The sequence below is a fragment of the Nanorana parkeri genome, unplaced genomic scaffold (assembly GCF_000935625.1).
Source record: "Nanorana parkeri isolate BGI_ZX_2015 unplaced genomic scaffold, ASM93562v1 scaffold1015, whole genome shotgun sequence".
Classification (NCBI taxonomy): Eukaryota; Metazoa; Chordata; class Amphibia; order Anura; family Dicroglossidae; genus Nanorana; species Nanorana parkeri.
Window position 1 is genome coordinate 604,709 of NW_017307283.1, and position 19,499 is coordinate 624,207.

Consider the following 19,499-nt stretch of genomic DNA (forward strand, 5'->3'; position numbering starts at 1 on the left):
GAAGCCGGCTTCCCCACCAATCAGCATGAAGCCGGCTTCCCGCCACTTAGGAAGCGGGGAGGTGGGTCATTACTCGCCACACGGCTTCCGGATTTGCCCGGGAAGCCGGCTCCATGTTCTCCTACGGCTCTGCCGGTCAGAGGAACTCTTCCTCTGACCGGAAGTTCTGGTATCGGAGAAGGTATCGGAGCATTTGGGCAAGTATAAGTATTCACCCAAATACTTGGAATCGCCACCGATACTAGTATCAATATCGGTGCATCCCTAGGGAATACTAGTGACAGCTCTGAGTCTGCGGGGACCGCTGACATCACATCCAAGATGTGATATCTACACAAGGGAGGTTTTGTACGGTAAATGACATGCATAAAGTACATTGAATGAACATGTAACTTTATGGAAAGATTGGTTTTGAAATAAATGGTCTGGCAACAGGGGGCCTTTAAGACAATAACATTAAAGCCCATGCTTTGGCATTCAACTCCTCAGTCCTCCCTTGATAGTGCAAGGATTGATGACAGCATAGAACAGCCAACGCATTTAAGAGGTTCAAAGCCCTCCCCCTTCTTCAGGGCTTAAATAACAGCAAAACTGATTCACTGATTTTGGTTATACCCTACATAGCTAGTAATTAATCCTCAGTGATTTTTGACCATATTAATACCAATCAATTCTGTTTAAGACCTGAAGAAGGGGGAGGTCTTTGAACCCCATAACGCATTGGCTGATCTGTATTTTCATTTATGAACCTATTCCATTATTGGGGCTCTCATTGGACTGTATATATATGCTGATATCATCTTTAAGAACATGTCTTCTCCAATCAACAAGCCTGGGAGATCGGAGAACAGCTTCACACCTGTCCTCCCCGGGCAATGTCTGGGAGGCAACATTTTTCAGAAGGTTTTTGGAAGGTTCCCCCAGATATTTTTATCCTCCCACAGCATGCAGCACTGACAATCAACCTCCCAGTGGTTGACCAGGGAGCTATTAATATTCAAGCTCAGGCTATTGCATCTTCCCACATTATGGCCAGGTACACTCCCCAGCAACAGGCAGAAGCAAACAGTATCACTGAGCTTAGTGACAACCCAAGAAAAGCAGGACCAATAATTATGACCTAGGCTGATTACACTAGAGCCCTGCAGCACTTAATTTATGGAGACACTCTTGCTTAGGGCAAGGTGGCTTCACTACCATGAACCAGTAATGGGCCGAACACTTGACCACATTGTCTGGTGTGCTGGTGATATTTCGTTCTACGTGTGATGCCTGTGGTGCCATCTGCAGTCACTTCAGCACCAACCTTCAGGGGTTCTTCGGTAAGGAGTGCGGCAGGACATCCTATGAACCAGTAATGGACACACTACCTAGGTAGATTGTGCCACTGCTCAGGGGTTCCAGAAAATGAAAGCGCTGTTAAGGTATCCTAAGGAGAGAGCCAGGTGGCAGTTCAAGCAGCTTTTAGAGGGAGACTGTGCAGCTCCTAAACTTCCCTAACCAACTCTGATAGCCTAGGACAAGATCAGTGGAGAAGATACACTTGCTAAATAGTTTAAGAGTATGGCACTGGAATCTATGCCTTGACCTTTGGCATTCAGTCCACAGCAAGCTCAAGATGAAGATGAACGTTATCAAGCAGCACCCTTCAAGAGTTCATCTGTGTGTGTTTTTGAAGCTTTGTGGCTATAGAAATGTAGGAACAGAGCATAGAGACCCTTTTCTCTGGTGTCTGCAGAAAGGTTGCAATAAGGTCCTTTCATTCTTCAGATGACAGGGATGGACAATTTTTTGTTCTGTTCTCTTTAATTGTTCAGTTAGGAATTTTGTTAGAATGTATCTAAATGAGTTTTTTTTCTGGGTACAGTAGGGAAGGATAAAAACCACTGTCATGTTTTATTACTGTGCCCCTGCTGGAGTGATGCACCCTCTATGCTTGTCTTGGTCACAATCATCATAGGTAGAGAAAATTATAGGAAATCAAACATTTTAGGCCTTCACCAGAACAGACGGTGAGAGTGTATTTTCCAATCAGGACACCTATTCTAAAGACAGCTTTGTAAAGCATATTACCCTTCACTTTGGAGAGATTTCCTCTCAGTAGCTGTTGTGACTCTGGCACAGAAAGTCAAGGGAATTTTCCCAACTAGCCACAGACAACAAAAAACCTGACAGGAAATCTAAGCCTAATTTGTCCATAACAAGAAAAAAAAATCTAGAGGGGTATTAAGTGATGAGCTTTCGATTTCCAGTGAAATTGTTGAATTTATAAGGACACAGGTCCTTAGTGTGTAAACAGACAGTGAAAGAGGAAATGGTTATTGCTGAGTACAACTTCTTACTTCTGCATTCATTCAGGACATGTATAAAAATGAAACAATTTTGGGGTATTGATCAGTGTGCAACGCATGGTTTTAAGAGAACTTTCTGTGTGATGTATAACAGAAATGCTATCTTATTATGTTCACCTAAGGTGTAGCAGTTGTATTAGTCTATTAGGAATCTAGCAGATTTGTATGACTGTCATATTCAGTGATAAGGCCATGTTAGAGGAGTAATGTTCTATATCTATATAGAATGTAAGAGAATTGTATGAGGATTATAACCAGACGTTAGGTCATAGTGGATGACTAATGTTCTATATCTGTTTAGGATATAACAGAATTGTATAAGGATCATATCTAGTGGTCAGGTTATAATGATGGAGTAATGTTCTATATGTGTGTGTATAGGATATAACAGATCATATCCAGTGGTCAGGTCATATTGGAGGAGTAATATTCTATATCTATATAGGATATAACAGAATTGTATGGGGATTATATCTATTGGTCAGGTCATGTTGGAGAAGTAATGTTCTATATGTGTATAGGATATAACAGAATCATATTAGGATCATGTGAAGTGGTCACATCATGTTGGAGGAGTAATGTTCTATATGTGTATAGGATATAAAATAATTATATTAGGATCATGTAAAGTGGTCAAGTCATGTTGGAAGCATAATGTTCTATATCTGTATTTGATATAACAGAATTGTAACAGGATTGTATCCAGTGGTCAGGTCATAATGGAGGAGTAATGTTCTATATCTGTATTCAGTACAACAGAATTGTAACAGGATCATATCCAGTGGTCAGGTCATGCTGTCTATGTATGTATGAAATGTAACATAATTATTTTTAGATCATATCTATTGGTCAGGCCATAATGGAGGAGTAATGTTTTATGTCTGTATATAACAGAATTATATTAGGATCATGTACAGTAGTCAGGTCATGTTGGAGAAATAGTGTTTTGGGGAACCATTGTATAATTGGTGCAGGTCAAATCAATATTCCTCTGCCTACATTTGCTATGGATTTGTTGACACTAAGCAGCAAAATTGCCAGTATTTGCAGCCCAGCAAAAGCAAGTATCGAAAATGATTTCCTCAGCAAATAGTAAATAAGAGATATACAGCAAATGTGTGGCGAATATGTGTCAGATCCTCTGATCCAGACGAATCTTAAATATTTCCAGTGGACAGATATACATAATACAAATAAAAGAACTTCATATATCAGGATGTTGAATGCAAATCTGTTAATCCCACTGGATGTAAGTGATGTTTTGTTTGTAAATTGGGCAAAGTCCTGGCCAATACGTGGGAAATACGTAGTTACAAAATAAGTGACTAATCACAATTGCCCCTTAGGCCCCGTTCCCACTGGGCGATATGCAAATCGCGCGTTTGTCGCGCGATTTGCATATTGCGCGACATAGCGAGATTTGCCGCGCGATGTCGCGTTCAAGCTTGCATTGAGCAAGCTTGAATCGCGGCTAAATCCGCTCAAAAAAGGGTCCTGCTGTAGCGACACACGACCCGCGACAGCAGGACCCTTTGCCCCATTGGATTGCATTGGAGCGCGATATCGCGCGGTAATTTCCCGCGATATCGCAGGAATTACCGCGCGATAAATCGCTCAATGTGAACGGGGTCTTAGTGTGTGAGAGTATAATAAACGTATTTCATGGTCCTTTCCAGCGACAGTTGCATAGTGTCTATTGACTTCAAAGACTGTGGTATAATTTTATTGTAATCATGTCTGGTGGTCACATGGAATATTATACATGGTGCACATGGAATAGTAAATCACAACAATGAATGCACATAAGGGCACATAACAACAACAAAAACATTCATGAGCAATAAATTCAAATTTCTGTGGCAGGGAACTTTGTGTCCTTTTAAAAAAAATGTTGTTCTTTTAATTCTTGTATCTGGATATCTTCAGAACACAAGAACAGGAAGTCTTTATACCTGGCAAATCACGGCATGTTTACGACGTAATCATCCAATGGAGAATTTTGAATTCTACTTTTAAGTTTTGTTTTCCTTTGCCTCTCGTGTTTCCTCATTTGCTGAACCACTGTGGTTTCTCTGGGGCTTTTCATTGTTACAGAAATGTATCGCAACACAGGAAAAGGAAGGTGGCAATAATTACTTTGTATTCTAATAATATAGTGTAGTTAGTGACATTGTGAGGTTTACTGACATAATTAGTACAAAAATATACAGAATATAATATAAAAAATCCCCTTTAAGTGGCATATTTATAAAGTAGTATATATGACTTCCGCAAAACATTTACTGTAAATGGTAATTTAGTGTAATACGGTAAATTAATCACTGTCATTTCGAACACGTGCACCTGGGAGATTCACCTGCAGTGAATGTTTTGCTATACATACACAAAGGGATACATTTTTTAAAACAGTCAATCTAACATTAGATTGACTGCTTTAAAAAATGTATCCCTTTATGTATATATAGCCAAACCTTTTTTGAGTTTTCTATAGAGTAAAGCTACACCTTACAATTATCTGCAGATTTTCTGTGGTCAGATGGAAAAGGTGCAACAGATTCCTCCATCTGCACTTAACTGTGTGGATGGAGTAATCTCCACCTGGGCCAATCTGTTGCACTTTTTCCATCTGACCACAGAAAATCTGCAGATAATTGTAAGGTGTATGGGCACCTTAAAGGAGAACTATGAGGTGAGTGCTTTTCACTCACCTCATAGTTCTACCCGACCTGTGACAATGAGACTGTCACAGGTCGGCTTAGTAGATCGGGAGGTGAGCGAGCACATTCCCGGGTTCGCTCACCTCTCGATCCTGTCACGGTTCTCTGCCGTGACATGGGAGGGGCTGGATTCCCCGCTCCGATCTGCCAGCGCTGTCTGGCAGAACGGATGGGGAGGGGGCGGGTACAGCAGGCTCTGCCTCTATATAGGCAGAACCAGCTGTCAGTCACGCAGCTGGGCGGATCCAGACATAATTGTCGGGATCCGCTTCAGCTGCAGCGTCTCAGTATACCGCGAGCAGCAGCTCACGGTATACTGCGGCGTCTCAGTATACCGCGAGCTACTCGCAGTATACTGAGCCTAGGGTGACGGGAGGACGCTAGTTTGTGTCCTCCCATTACCCTAAAGAGAACTATGGGGAAAAGCCTTAACCCCATAGTTATCCTTTAAGAAAGTATTTTAACCCATCTCCTTAATCCTTTCTGTCTGTTTAGCCTTGGGAAGTTCTTTTTCACTTCCTGTTCCAGGAATACAATAGGAAATCTCTCAAAGTTAGGGTAATTTCAGGGGAAAATATAAAAGAACAATTACTGGCAGAAAGAGAAACAATTAGTGGCAGAAATAGAAACCAATCGGCGAGCTGTCAATACCATCAAAAGCTTTCCAATACTATGCAAAAGCCAGAAAGGTTCCGCCCAGTTGTTATTCATTGGCCGGGACCTGCTAGAAGATTCTTTTGTCATAGGGTAGGGATTGGTGGCTTATTGTAGCTAAAAGTGTTAACTTCTGAAAAGATTGAATAATTTTGTGGACAATTGACCCCAATAATTGCAACTGGCAAACACCACTGGTTGCAGACTACGTGTTTGGCAATCTAACATCTTTAACAGACTGACTAATCTCTTCAAAAGAGTTTGCCACAATAGACACGCTATGCCTGCTAAGTTCAAATCAGGGAACTAATAGTTTAATGAACTGCAGGAATAAATGTGTACATATATACTACTTATCAATAATCTTTAACAAAATATGCAGCATAAAAGAATACTGCTATCACCTTGTACAATGTTATTAAAAAATCATATATACAGTGTTGTTTGTGGTGTGTATCTTACTCCTGTTTTTTTTTTCTTTAGGCTACTACACCCCACAATCATCTTAGCATGGTGCCCCATCACAAGATCTATAACCAGAACATCAATGTGCCCCCTTATAGCCATGTGATCATCGGCCTGGCCCCCTACACAATGTATAATGTCCGTGTGGCCTGTCTGAACAGTGAAGATGTATCCCACTGGACTGAATGGGTTGCTATGGAAACCATGGAAGGAGGTACAAAGGAGTGGCCTAGGCTAAAATACCTTGGTTTGTTTTTATAACTTGGCTATACATAACCCTACCATCTATACCAAACATCAGAAGATGTAGGAGTAAAGACAAAAGATTTTCTGAGTGTCCATCCTTGACATTACTGAGAATTTGTATAATTCGTTAATTTTCTTTAAAATACCATCATTTTTCTTTAGGGAAAGCTTACAGATTCCTTCAACTGTTTTATATCCAGTTTAATGCAGGTTTTAAATAGAGTGGGAAAGGGTAAGAACCTAAGCTGCTCCCATAAGAAAATATATATAGGCGGCTCTAGTCATTAAAACTGAACTCTGGGAAAACTCTGAACTATCCCTCGCTCCTGCTGCTGCTTCTCTTTAGCTCTCTGCTGGTTGATGTCATCAAATTCAATGCAGGACCAGCAGCACTGCATAGTAAGTGAGGATAAGGAGGGCCCGTCCACAACCTGTAGCGTTGGAGGGATGGCGGTACCAGGCTGGCAGGACCACGAGGGATAAGGTAAACAAATGTTGCCCTAGACAATAATGAGCATTCATCCCTTGCAGTGCAAGGGGAGCCCCAGTTCTAGGCAAGTTTTAAATGTTCTGTGAATTTCAGCTCTAAACCAAACCTTTGAGTAACATGCAAGACCTGATTATTAGATCAATATATTACTAATACAAGAATGTACCTTTAACCTCCCTGGCGGTATGATTATTCAGGATTTTAGGTACCAAAAGCGGTACATTGTTTTTCAAGCAAATATATGGTCTTGACGCCAAATCGTGCTCTCTTGTATGCTATATATTGAATCCAGCTGAGCCTTCCCTTGTAGGCCATTAGACTTTCGTCTATGGTGATGTCTCTTTCTGGCACATAGGTTTGCTGGAAATTCCTCAAAATCATCTGGGATACCTTCCAAATTTTTTTCAGTTTTGGGGCAGGATGAGTGGCTTCGTCAAATTCCTCATTGTCTGCGAAGTGTAAAAACTTCATTATGAGGGAAAACCTGTACTCCGACATGACTGTGCCAAAGAATGTAGTGGCAAGTAATTTATTGGTTGTCCAATACCACTTCTGCAGAGGTTTCCCCACCACTCCCTGAAGAATTATTAGGCCCAGAAACTTCCAGATGTCATCTCTGGTCACTGGTTCCCACTTTCTATTTCTGGAAAACTTCCCATGCAGGGTTGTGGATTGCTGTTCATTGTACCGGTTTGTCTCGGTAACAATCTCATCAATAACCTCATCGGTCATAAATAATTTTAGGTAGGCCAAGGGGTTATCATGTTCCACATCTACCTTCCTACCAGATGCTCCAGTAAATGGGAATCTTGGGGGCGCTGCGTGATCCGTACCACAATCAATAGGGCACCAAGTTCGCACATCACTTAGCTCAGTCGCAGAATCCGCGCTTTCGTCACTTTCAGTGTCTGACGACGAACTTCCCCACGCATCGCTGTCGCTCAATTCAATAAGTGATTCCACATCACTATCGCTATTTTCTAGCTGCTCAAAAACCGCTTTTGACCTCAGCGGACGCTTGTTTGATGCCATGGACGCTGTCAAGTTTTCCAGGCAAATATAATAGTAAAAGTGCAGGAAGAACACTGGTACTATCTATAGGAACAAAGCTGAGCTGAAATAATTCGTTACAGTATCGAAAAAGTAACGAAATAGCACTGTCTTCTCTATAATACAATGTATTAGAATATGTATGTGGTGTTTCACTTTTGAATTTCGCGGCGGATCCGCCTCCTTACGACGCTGACGTTAGCGTACGCTGGAGACGGATGCCGGCATTGTGCGAAGGAGACGCCGAGATGCCGCGGGGATCGAGGGACAAGGTTAGTGTGATTTCAGGGTATTCCCGAGTGTGGCTCGGGGTTACCGCTCCTAGCTAGGAAATTTAACCCCGAGCCACACTCGGGAATACCGCCAGGGAGGTTAAGGAAAAGAGTTCCAACATTTATGTACCCACCCTTCGTGTTTCGACCATAAAGCCCAAGTGAGGCGGACACCACTCTCCTTCAGTGAGATCATGAATCTCACAAGAAGATGCTCTTAGACTGGACTAGATCATCTTCTTCCAGGATCTTAGCTGCTCATAATTACTAAAGAATAAGCAATCATCATCACTCCGTGCAGTGCAGAAGACGAGGGTTAGGTTAAGTATTGTCACTTTTATTTCTGACGAGTATATTTTTGACCTGGTGATTTTTAAGTGGACCTTGCATTTTACTCCCAGATCCCTGTTAGTACATAATGTACTTCCCTGTTTCTCACATGCCTAAAAGGTTTTTGTTTTGGGTACAGCTCATTTTCAAACCTAAAGGCATTTACATGGACAAGACTTTGAAACCAGGTCCTGGACCGAGGGTATCTGTCAATAATGTTTAAATTTGTGCTTTTTTTTAAATGGTTTCACAGCATCTTTTAAAATCAGCAACCTTACCAGATGTCTTAATAAATGAACCAGCTTGTCTGTGCACCACGTCAACATTCTTTCCAAGTATCTCTGTGCCATATCTCTTTTTTCCTTTTTCTCTCTGTCTCTGTTTCAAGCATCATTATATTCTGTTTTCTCTGTGTCTGTGTTTCTCCTGGCAGAGGAAGGAAAGCAACTGAATCTTTCGGAGGGGCTTCTATTCAGCTTGGGCCCCTAGGTTAATTAGTATACAAGACACAAGCATTTTTGTCTGTGTCAGCACCCTTGCCACAATACCGGTAGTGGTGGGCCCAGCGTCCCTCCACTTCTCCTTCTGATATTTCCATTTATTTCACTTCAGCTTTTTTTTTCACCACTTGTCTTTGTTCTGAGTCTCTTTGCCTTTTCACAACTCCAGAATTTTACTTGGAGCTGTCATTGCGTGACCAGAAAGCAAAATGGAAATTAGGAATTATTATGATACACGATGCAGGGGATTCCTTAAAAAGGACTCAGGGAGTTGAAGAGAGTTTAAAACACCAGTAAAGTTTGGCTGGAGTCCTCGAGCAAGGCAGGACTCCCCACCTGTTGTGCTTTAGTATATTTTGCTGTGCAATAGGGACATGAGCTAAGTTTAGCAGCCCACCTAATTACAATATATGTCACTTCATACTTGGCAGATTTAATAAGTGGTTTTCGCTTTCATGGTGATGCTTATAAAATCCAAGGCATGGTTTATTTGATGAGGCAGTGCAAAGGGTAATGCTAAATGTGTAAAGTACACAAACTCATAACAACCAATCAGATTTTAAAAAGTCACATCAGGAAAAACTAAATTCTGATCAGTTGCTGTGTACTTTGCATTTGTTGAATAAGACTAAAATAAATTGCAGGAAAGATGCCAGTGAGATTCCAGATGACATCTTGTAGCCCAGGTTTAAAAAAAATGTAATAACATGATTGCTGGCTGCAAACACTTTGATTTGGCCCCCAGACATCAATAACACATGCATGATCTAACTTTTTATTTCCCCGGAGAGGATCCGGCTTAGTACACAGAGAATTTGCAGCAAGTTGGGAAGACCCTGTAAGTGAAAAGGAGCACTTCCAACATTGTTATGTTGAGGGCTGCTAGGGGTTGCTGTGCTCTGCATGCCATCAATGCTCTGTGCTTGAGTAGATAGAATGGAGGACATTTGGGGGATCTCCCAATCTGCCTGTAAATCTAACTAATGTGATCTGTGCATGATGTGAACTGCACCTTTAACTGAGCAGCTAATTACCCGGAAAAGGCCCCAATAATGTTGCAGAGTAGACTATGACCATATTTTCCAGTTTGTGACATACCATAACCTTACAGTGATAGGCAAATCCATTATATTATAGCATTCATCATTACCCTTTATTGGATTCTTATGAATAAGCACATGTTCTTTGTTAACATCCCACATTCATAAGATACTTTTTTACCTTCCTGTAGTTCCATCTGGTCCACCTGAAAACATCACAGCAACAAAGAATGACACTGTTACCCTTGTGATGTGGAGGGAGCCAAGACCACCACTGAATGGTGTATTAAAAGGGTACAAGCTGGCATACCAAACCAAAGACCAACCAGAGGTAGGCACCGAGTATTGGTACTGCGTTATCTGTGTATATCTAAGATATGCTATGAAACCTGGCTGTGTGTTTTTTTCTAACCTGCTTATAATGTTTGATGTTTAGGTTGTGATGGATGCTGGGCTAAATAATGAGGTGACCTTGGAGATTGTGTATCCGGTGGACAATCTGACAGTGAGGGTTTCTGCTTATACATTTGCTGGTGATGGCCCTTGGAGTGATCCTGTTGTTGCTTCTTTCAAAAATTATGGTAAATATTATCCTTTTAAGATTGATTGTTCTACATGTGTTTTCTGCTTCAGAGTCCTATGTATCATTTTGTTTTTCTTGCAGATTCAATTTCTCCTCAAGGTGAGGAACAGAGGAAGCTTGGAGTCTGTGTCTGTGTGGGCTTTATGTAACATCTACCTTTGTCTCTGTGTCTTGCTGTAGAGGGTAGGATGGACTCATAGTTACCTTCTATCTGTATCACCCTGCGGTGAGAAGGACAAGCTTCATGTCTCATAGCGTCCCCCTGTTTGTGTCACCCTGTCATGAGTGGCACAGGATCCATGTCTAATGGGCTTCTTCTGTGTGTCAACCTGCAATTGGAGAGACAGACTCCATGTCTTATAGCTCCCTTCCGTCCATCTGTGTCATCCTACAGTGGGTCTGTGTCACCCTTGAGTGGCAGGGACAGTCTACATCTCTCAAAGCTTTCTTTGTCTATGTCACCCTGCAGTGGAAGGGACATTCTTCATCTCTCATAGCTTTCTTTTATCTATCACCCTGCAATGGAAGAGACAGACCCTATGTCCCATAACTTCATAAAACATTTATCTTTTCTCACAGCGGTCAGAGATATGTCAGCCTCCCTTTTCTCCTGGCACTGGTGGTACGTTGTTCTGGTAGTTGTTGTGGCAATATTTGGTGCCATCATGCTTGCTATCTTCCTCGCTCGTATTCGAAGGAAGGAAACACGATATGGGTAAGTGTTAATGCACTGGGGGTATACATTCGTGAAGGAACTATGACAGAGATATATTCTTGATGCTGTCCCTGTGTATCTACAGAGAGGCCTTTGAACCAACTGTGGAACAAGGTGAACTTGTGGTCCGATACCGAGTGAAAAAATCATATAGCCGAAGAACCACAGAAGCTACTTGTAAGTCATACATTTTAGCCTAAAAAGTGACTTTAAAATCATCCCAGACTGCAACAAGAAATGTTCTTGTTAATATACTTTTTAAGTTTTTATACATAAGCACCTTTGTGTACATTAGCATTGTTGGCGGTATGTAGGCACGGCAAAGGTTGGGATGGTGACATACCACTTACAAAAAAGTTTGGAGAAGCCTGACATACCACGTTATAGCTTCCTTGCTTCTCTCTTCTTGTAAAAATCTTCTGCCCTTCAATTCAGTATGTTACACAGCTGTGAAATACCTAACAATGTCAGCAATGAGTGTGATGTCCCCTGAGAAATATTTTTTTGATACATTATTTGAATTTTTTCCTCCATTTCTTTCCATGATGGAGAGTTAGCATTCTCTCGTCTCAGCTAGGGTCAATGGCACATAGATGGCAGCAAAACAGCATCCCACGTATATTAACTTGGAAATAACAAACTATTTCCATAACATGACTAAGCAGTAGTTAAAAACAAGACGTCAAATACTTTTTTTTAATAACAATGCAATATAATACCAACTGGAATATCAGTCTAAAGGAAAATAAAAGAGGGAAAGATGTCATCAAGCTAAACGCCTGCCTGAGAAGCCAATAAACTTATGGATGCTGCTATTGTCTCACTCCCAGGCTGCATACAAGCTTCAGCTAAACTAAAGTACTCTATCACAGACATCTGTGTAAGCACCTCGTTAAGTTACTTAACAGTGCGTTTAAGGATATATTGATATTTTTTATATTACCCTCAACTAGTTAGTTACCTTTTAAAACAAGTAATTATTTCTATGGAACAGGAATTCTTATAGTCGTTCCACTTGATTTTCAGGTGACACGTTGAGGAGAAAGTCTATCAAAAAACAAAGAGCTGCATTTGTCAGTTGGCAAATAAAGTCCATCTTATTGGACAGGGAGTTAGTGGGTGGGGCTTTGCCCAGAAATTAGGGAAGTTGAGTGCTTTGCCCATGCGGGGTACAAAAACAGGTTTTCTTTGATATGGCCCTTGCATTAGCTTATAATGCCTTTCCCTACTCTACCACCCCTTCCTGGGCACCAGGTGGAAAAAAAACCCCATAGCACTGTGTATGGGGGAGTATGCGACTCAATTTCCTTTCTGCTATAGTGCTGGTGCTTTTCAAATGGCCACTTGGGCGTTAACACTATCTGTGTTTCAACCGCTCCTTTATGTTCTGTTATATAAGAAATAGCCTATTCAGCTGCCTGATCTCCCTAAATTGGATCTATGGATTGGGGGGAATGAAATGGTGATAGAGAGTAAGTTAATAATAAAAAAAATGGGGTAAGAGAAAATGGGGTTCAATTTGGGGGTTACAATTTCTCCCCAACCACTCTGACCACCACCTTCTGATAGGTTAATTTTATCTTTGGTTCACATTCGCTATCAATAGCAGTAACCTGATGGCAAGACCTGATCCAGTAGTGCAAGGCTGAAAATGTATGGACGACGTACGTCCTTGTTAATTGCTGAGTCTCCGATTACTTCTGTGTTGGCATTTAGCCTAAATACCTTCAAGGATGAAGTCAGCTAGTTGCAGATTAGACTCCAAAAAATCACTAAAACATTGAGAACATTTTGTTTATTTGTAACAAAATGAATTGCAAAACTGAGCTAAATGCTGTATTATATAACATATGAATATTTTATGATTGCTGACTCTTGGTCATTGCCAGATGTCAGGATAGGCCCATGAGTGTATTTGACGAAGGACTGAATTATGAGAAAGGTAACTCTGGGATAGGTGGGGTGCCCAGTAGACCAGATTCACGGACAAAAGCTTTGGAGGAGTCGGCAGGGAATTTGTCTGCACTCAGGCCATTTGGCTGAACATCAAGAAATTCTTGCTCATGTTTTGTGTTTAATAGAAATAGGACTGAAACAGCTCCATAGTTACTGAGCAACCCTCCTCCCAGCAATGGTCACCCTGTTACTCCAGTGAACATCTGTTGTGGCTTCTTAAAGGCAGAAAGCTGGTTTTCTAGGAATTAAATGCTGTAAACCAAGAAGCAATTGGGGTTTATTGTGCATAAACAGAAATCAGTTTTGCTGTAGTCATTTTCCAGATGTTTCCGAGAACTACTCCAATCAGAGGTGTGCAATGAAGGGTTTAGCTAGCCTCATATGTACTCTAATGCTAAAGTCAGACTGCTATTTTAACATCACCTTATTAAAGGGCAATGCCATCCAAAATTAAATGGATCTGTGTACACTGTAAATTGTTGTAGTCAGTGCTATATAAATAAGAGATATAAATATTTCAGTTTTGGGTGGGACCTTAGGAGTTGACTTTCCCCTTGGATCCCTAAAGTTCCCAGAGACACTGGTGGTGATATTCCTCTGTTTGTCTTCCTGGCCCTATTTCTCTCACCAATGTATGGTAGCAGAGATCCTGTTTCTTGGTTGGAGGATATTGCTGTCCTAACCTGATAAAATGGAGTCTGAACTTTCATGGTCTTTCTGTGAAAGCTGAAGATCAGACTAACCTCTTGCAGTAAGCATGTGCCTGATAGAGATTTTGAGAGAGGTTTTTTGGACTTTACTGTGCTATAGTAAGTAGACATGTGCGATTTGTTTCGGAAAAATTTGTTTTTTGGCCGAATTTTCGTTATTCACAGATTCGGATGTATCCGAATTTCTGAATAACTTAACTGACGAAAGAAAACAAATCCGAATTTCCGAAAACGAAATTTCGGACAAAATTAGTTAGCGGTAGTCTGAACGAATTTTGGTTTGTGGATGAATTTTCATTGCAGCAAAGTGACATTAAAAAAAACGATGTTTTCTAAATGTCACTTTGATGCAACGAAAAGAAGGAAACGAAATGACAAGGATACGAAAACGAAAATTCATACAGACCGCTAACGAATTTCGTCCAAATCACGAAAACGAATTGACTTTCGGACCCGAATCCCAAAAAACAAAATAACGCAAAATCTGAATCAAAACTAAACAAAACAATTTTTTGCTGGTGCACATGTCTAATAGTAAGTATAGAAGGTCTGGAAAACCTGTTAGATGACAGAATAAATTGTTAAGTGTAATTTGCACTATTTTTATATAAGATTCAGAAAACTCAAGCCTGGTGTCTTTTGAAAAGTTGCTAAAGTGGGTCATGACTATAAGGTCATAGTCCAGGCCAGACCCAGATAAGAAAGTATTGCACCCCTATACCACACTTTATTTTTAATATATTTTCATTTTTGAAAATGTTCCTTTATTAAAAAACTCATCTTTTATCTCCTGCTGAAGTATCTGCTGTCAAGTAATAATTACTAGACATTAACTACTTGTTTAACCTTCAGTGAACCGGCTTGGGATAAGTGATGACCTGAAAGAGAAGCTCCGGGATGTTATGGTGGACCGACACAAACTCACTCTTGGAAAGACGCTTGGAGAAGGTTGGTAAAGCTAATAATAAAAAAGTTCTCATTGCATATTTTTCCTATAGTCGTAAAGCAGCAAGAAATGTCTTGAGATTTTCAAAAGCACTTACACTCAGAATTCAAACTTAAAATTCCCCAAAACCTTTTGGAGAGACCATTTTTTGTACCTGGTTTTATTAAATAAAGAAGTTTGCATCAATTTTTAAAATGCCATCAATCTGGTGTTTGCAGCCTATTCATATTATTGCGGGCAGAAGTGGACTGGCCTGGAGCGGTAACATTATTCACGTTGCCATTGCATTGTTCAAGTGACCAGCCACAGCAGAGTTTAATTCTAACAAATTAGCAAATTAACATAAGATTGGTTCTAACTAAACTCTTAAGGGTTCATTTATAAAAGGTTCGTGGGGCATATGGCTGGGCAGATGTAGTTTGCACGGCACTAGTGCCCCTAGATTGTGCTGACGAGTATAGAAAATGTAGGGGAGCTAGTGCTGTGCAAATGGCTATATGCCAGGCACAACTTTTATAAATAAACCCCTTAAAGTATAATATAAGTAGAAGAGAAATGTTTAAAAAAACAACTTCTAATTCTGGATTTGCCTGTGTGCAAAATGGGGCAAATTTGGAGCTTATATCTCTTGTTTCCTAACTAGAGCAATTCGATAGTAGTCAATGTAGGGGACTTGTGAGAGGGCAAGCATCAACGTGAATCTTTAGATAATAAATAAACCTTGGGGTTTTGTTTTTGGATTTGGAGGTCATCTATAATGAGAAAGTAAAGAAGTGACACCGGCACTCCAAACAGTGAATAATGTGTCTTTTGCAACGTTTCAGGGTCATGCAGGATCCCCTTCTTCAGGCAATACATGTTTGGGATCCTGTGTGACCCCAAACTGTTGCATTTATGTGATCTGCTTCATTTTATGTCAATAAAAGACACACTATTCACTATTCAGAGTGCCGGTGCCCCATCTTTACTTTGTGATTGTCACGACGCCATCCGTTGGTCACCGCAGCACCCACCAGTTGTTTTTGGACTAAGCGAGTGCAAAGGGTTTATGGACTACATCTATAATGAAAAAAACACTCTTCTATTTACTAGTCAGCAAAATGATTGTACAAGTAGTTACAGGCGATAGATTTCTATCACTGAATGCTTGTGAAAATGAAGTTGAACCAATTTATCTTCATCTTAAACTGCATGTGAGATCTCTACACTTGTGTTAGAATGTAACCCAAACGTCAAATCATGGAAGCTTCCATATAAGGCTTCTGATATAGGTGGTTTGTGACAGATTGCCTTTGGAGGGGTAATGCTGTGCTTTTAACAGCAGCCATATATACAGCATGCATGATTAATAGCTAAAGTCTGCCTTTCTGGGTAAAGACTAACTCTTTATTAAAGAAAAGCTATGAGTGTGGGTTATTTCATTTTTCTGTTTATGTTTTTAAAGGGTAATTTCACTTTCCAAGGTGAAGGTGCAGGATTTTTTTTCTCAGCAAAGCAATGATTGAAAGAGAACTATGGGGTAAAACTAACTAACGTCCTCCCGTGACCCAAAGCTCAGTATATAGCGAGCTACAGCTCACTATATACTGAGAGTGCCGCAGCCAGGACGAATCCCGACAATACTGTCGGGATCCATCCAGCTATCTGATTGAAAGCGGGCTCTGCTCATCTAGAGGCAGAGCCAGCTGTGCATGCCCCCTCACTCGTCCGTTCCGCCAGTCAGCGATCAAGGATCAGAGAGGGGAGGGGGGAATCCCTGAGGGGAGTGATGACTGATGGTGACAGCTCTCTGCAGGGAGATGATTGGGAAGTGAGCAAGCGACAGTATGTGTTCGCTCACTTCCCGATCAATAGAGCCGACGTATGACAGTTTCATTGTCACACGTCGGCTCTAACTATGGGGATGAGTGGAAATCACTCACCTCACAGTTCTCCTTTAACTTTGTAAATATATGAAAAGGGAGCCTAAAGCTCCACCTACTGTCTGGAAGCCATACATATTAAACACTCACGTTTCATGTTTAGCAATATTTCATATTTATCTTACTGAGAAAAGTAAACATTAACTTTTTATAGTCCTAAGCATAGCAAACAAAGAAATATTTACAGAACAATATACCTTCTCTTTAACATTCTTTATAATCTTTAGTGCAACTTGCCCAATTAAAGAGGAAGAGCTGCTTGGACTCCCCTCTATAGAGGCTGGCCTCCAGCATTTCAGACTTCCTCTAGGAATAGACATTGGGATTGCATTTAATGAGATGAGTCCCTCCTGTCTGTTGCAGTGTGTTTTCCTATGTGTGGGAACAGTCACACAGTAACACGAGCCTCACAAGCTCCATTTCCGTTCTCTGTCTTATCCTACACTGTCTGGAAAAGCAATCGGAAAACAGCCCTTGTTCTAATGGCTTCCTCTGTCTCCCTCCTGGGAACATGGACTCTAGGCAGGCTTGCCCCTGTTATCCCTGCAGGTCCGCTTGTTAACCCAGTGGCTGCTGACTTTTTATTTATCCCAAGGAAGGAATGAAGGAAGGAAGGGAAACTACTGTAACTATGTTATGTGTTGCAGTCTCAGATAACATGAATCTGCACCATATGTATTAGACATCAGCAATGTTTAATGCTTGTAAAGAGTATGAGCCCCACAGAGGCCAATTTATGGCAATATGATCCGAGAGAATCAAATAAAAATGTATTTGGTAGGGAATTGTGTCTTTTGTATTACATATAACATATACAGTATATGGAAATGTGATTGGTTTAAAGTACCCCAGCAATAAAAATATATTATATTGCAGCTTACCAGTCCTATTAGTTTTCTTTGTTAAAGAACAACTCCAGAATTTTTTTAAATTAACTCTTGCAATGGGTCTACCCCCAAACACTGCAAGGGTTAAGTGCTCATTTTATCTAGGGGCAACAATAAAGAAGAAATATCTGATCCTCGGATTCCTAGATCAGTCACCGCAGCCTCTTCTCCCCCGTGCCCCAGCGGTCTAAGGCCTCGTAACGCCATCAATCTGGCTATAGTATGTCCATCAGAGTCCTCACATGTAATGGACTGCATTGAGGACTTCGATGGACATACCATAGTCAGACAGAGAGGTAGAGACGTGAGTGGTCATTGGCGCAGGATCAAGAGTTGGGTGAGTATATCTTCTTTATTTTCACTTGTAGACCAAAATGAGCATTTTAAAAAAATCTGGAGTTGTTCTTTAAGACTAAGAACATTTTCTGCTACTACACAAAATGTCTGTTGATTCTGTCAAGAAATCTGGTGCCTTTGTAACTTCATGTGCACTTGTAGCGCCCCGTGGCAACTCGGTGGTTTAGCAAGTTCCTAATGTCGGGGCGCACAGTACAGTTTTGCTGGGGTGGTGGACCCAGACTCCAGCTCCACCCACATACCTCCCAACTGTCCCTCATTTGGAGGGACTGTCCCTCTTTTAGAACTAAATCCCTCTGTTCCTCTTTCCTCCTCAGTTGTCTCTCTTTTTGGTCTGATGTATAGATATCTATGAAAAGTGTTATTATGCACGAAAGCTTGAATCTTATCTCTTAGTTATCTTGTTACTATTTTGAAAAGCCAGTATGAAGAAAAAGTAATGGTGAAAAAAAGCAATTCTGTGTATAACCAATTCTTTTTGCAATCTAAATTCTTAATGATTCGTATAACTGTGGGTGTGGCCGGGGGGGTGCTTCCATTGCCCAAATAGATTGTGATTAAAGTTGTCCCTCTTTCTCGTCTCAGAATGTTGGGAGGTATGTCCAGCTCTCTAGTTCCCTACTACTCAGGTTCCATAATTCCTTGACTCACACTACGTTTAACAGGCCTCTTCTTCCAGGTTTGGTCTATAGGGGATCTCATTATTCACCTGAGGCCCATAGGAAGGGTGGCCTAGATGGCGTGTATGTGCACCAAGGGGGAACCTTCCCAGCCACTGCCTCTGATGGACCTTCCGTTATTAAATCACCAAGTACTCCAACTCGATCCAGCTGATAATATCAAACTCCAGATCTAGGCTGTGCCCTTCTGCCTCAAAGAAACCATACACATTTTAGTGAGACAAATGTTTTTGAAAAGGGTCAATCATAACTTTGCAGGAATGATTTGTACTTTGGGGTCCATTACCTTAAACATAACTTTGTTTTTATTTCTCAGGAGAGTTTGGTTCAGTCATGGAGGGTCAGCTAAACCAAGACGATTACATCCTCAAGGTGGCCGTGAAGACTATGAAGAGTAAGTGGTTGTGGCTTTCTGAGGCACCCTGCACTGGGAGGGACAGATCCAGAGATTTTGTAAAAGGTCACAAACTAGAGTTTGTAATTAACGGGATGCCTTGGTGATCTTGAAAGTGATTTCTTAATCCCAACTTCTCTTAGCAAGTAGATCTCCTCTGACAAGGAGAGTAAGCACTAAATGGCATCCTAAAGCTGAACTGTGGGATAATCAAATATCGTCTAAATACAAGAG

At 41.0% G+C, this 19,499-nt stretch overlaps 1 protein-coding gene across 2 annotated transcripts in view; it reads left to right on the forward strand.

Moving 5' to 3' along the window:
• Window positions 1–19,499, forward strand: part of AXL (AXL receptor tyrosine kinase) — a 74,024-nt gene that overhangs the window by 41,520 nt on the left and 13,005 nt on the right. Inside the window, exons 7-14 of one of the 2 annotated variants that reach the window (XM_018567167.1) lie at window positions 6,206–6,401; window positions 10,307–10,446; window positions 10,552–10,696; window positions 10,780–10,797; window positions 11,278–11,413; window positions 11,499–11,590; window positions 14,932–15,027; window positions 19,188–19,265. In XM_018567167.1, coding sequence (XP_018422669.1) covers window positions 6,206–6,401; window positions 10,307–10,446; window positions 10,552–10,696; window positions 10,780–10,797; window positions 11,278–11,413; window positions 11,499–11,590; window positions 14,932–15,027; window positions 19,188–19,265 — 901 coding nt within the window. The remainder of the gene's footprint in view (window positions 1–6,205; window positions 6,402–10,306; window positions 10,447–10,551; window positions 10,697–10,779; window positions 10,798–11,277; window positions 11,414–11,498; window positions 11,591–14,931; window positions 15,028–19,187; window positions 19,266–19,499) is intronic. The other variant, XM_018567168.1, reaches the window with a different exon arrangement.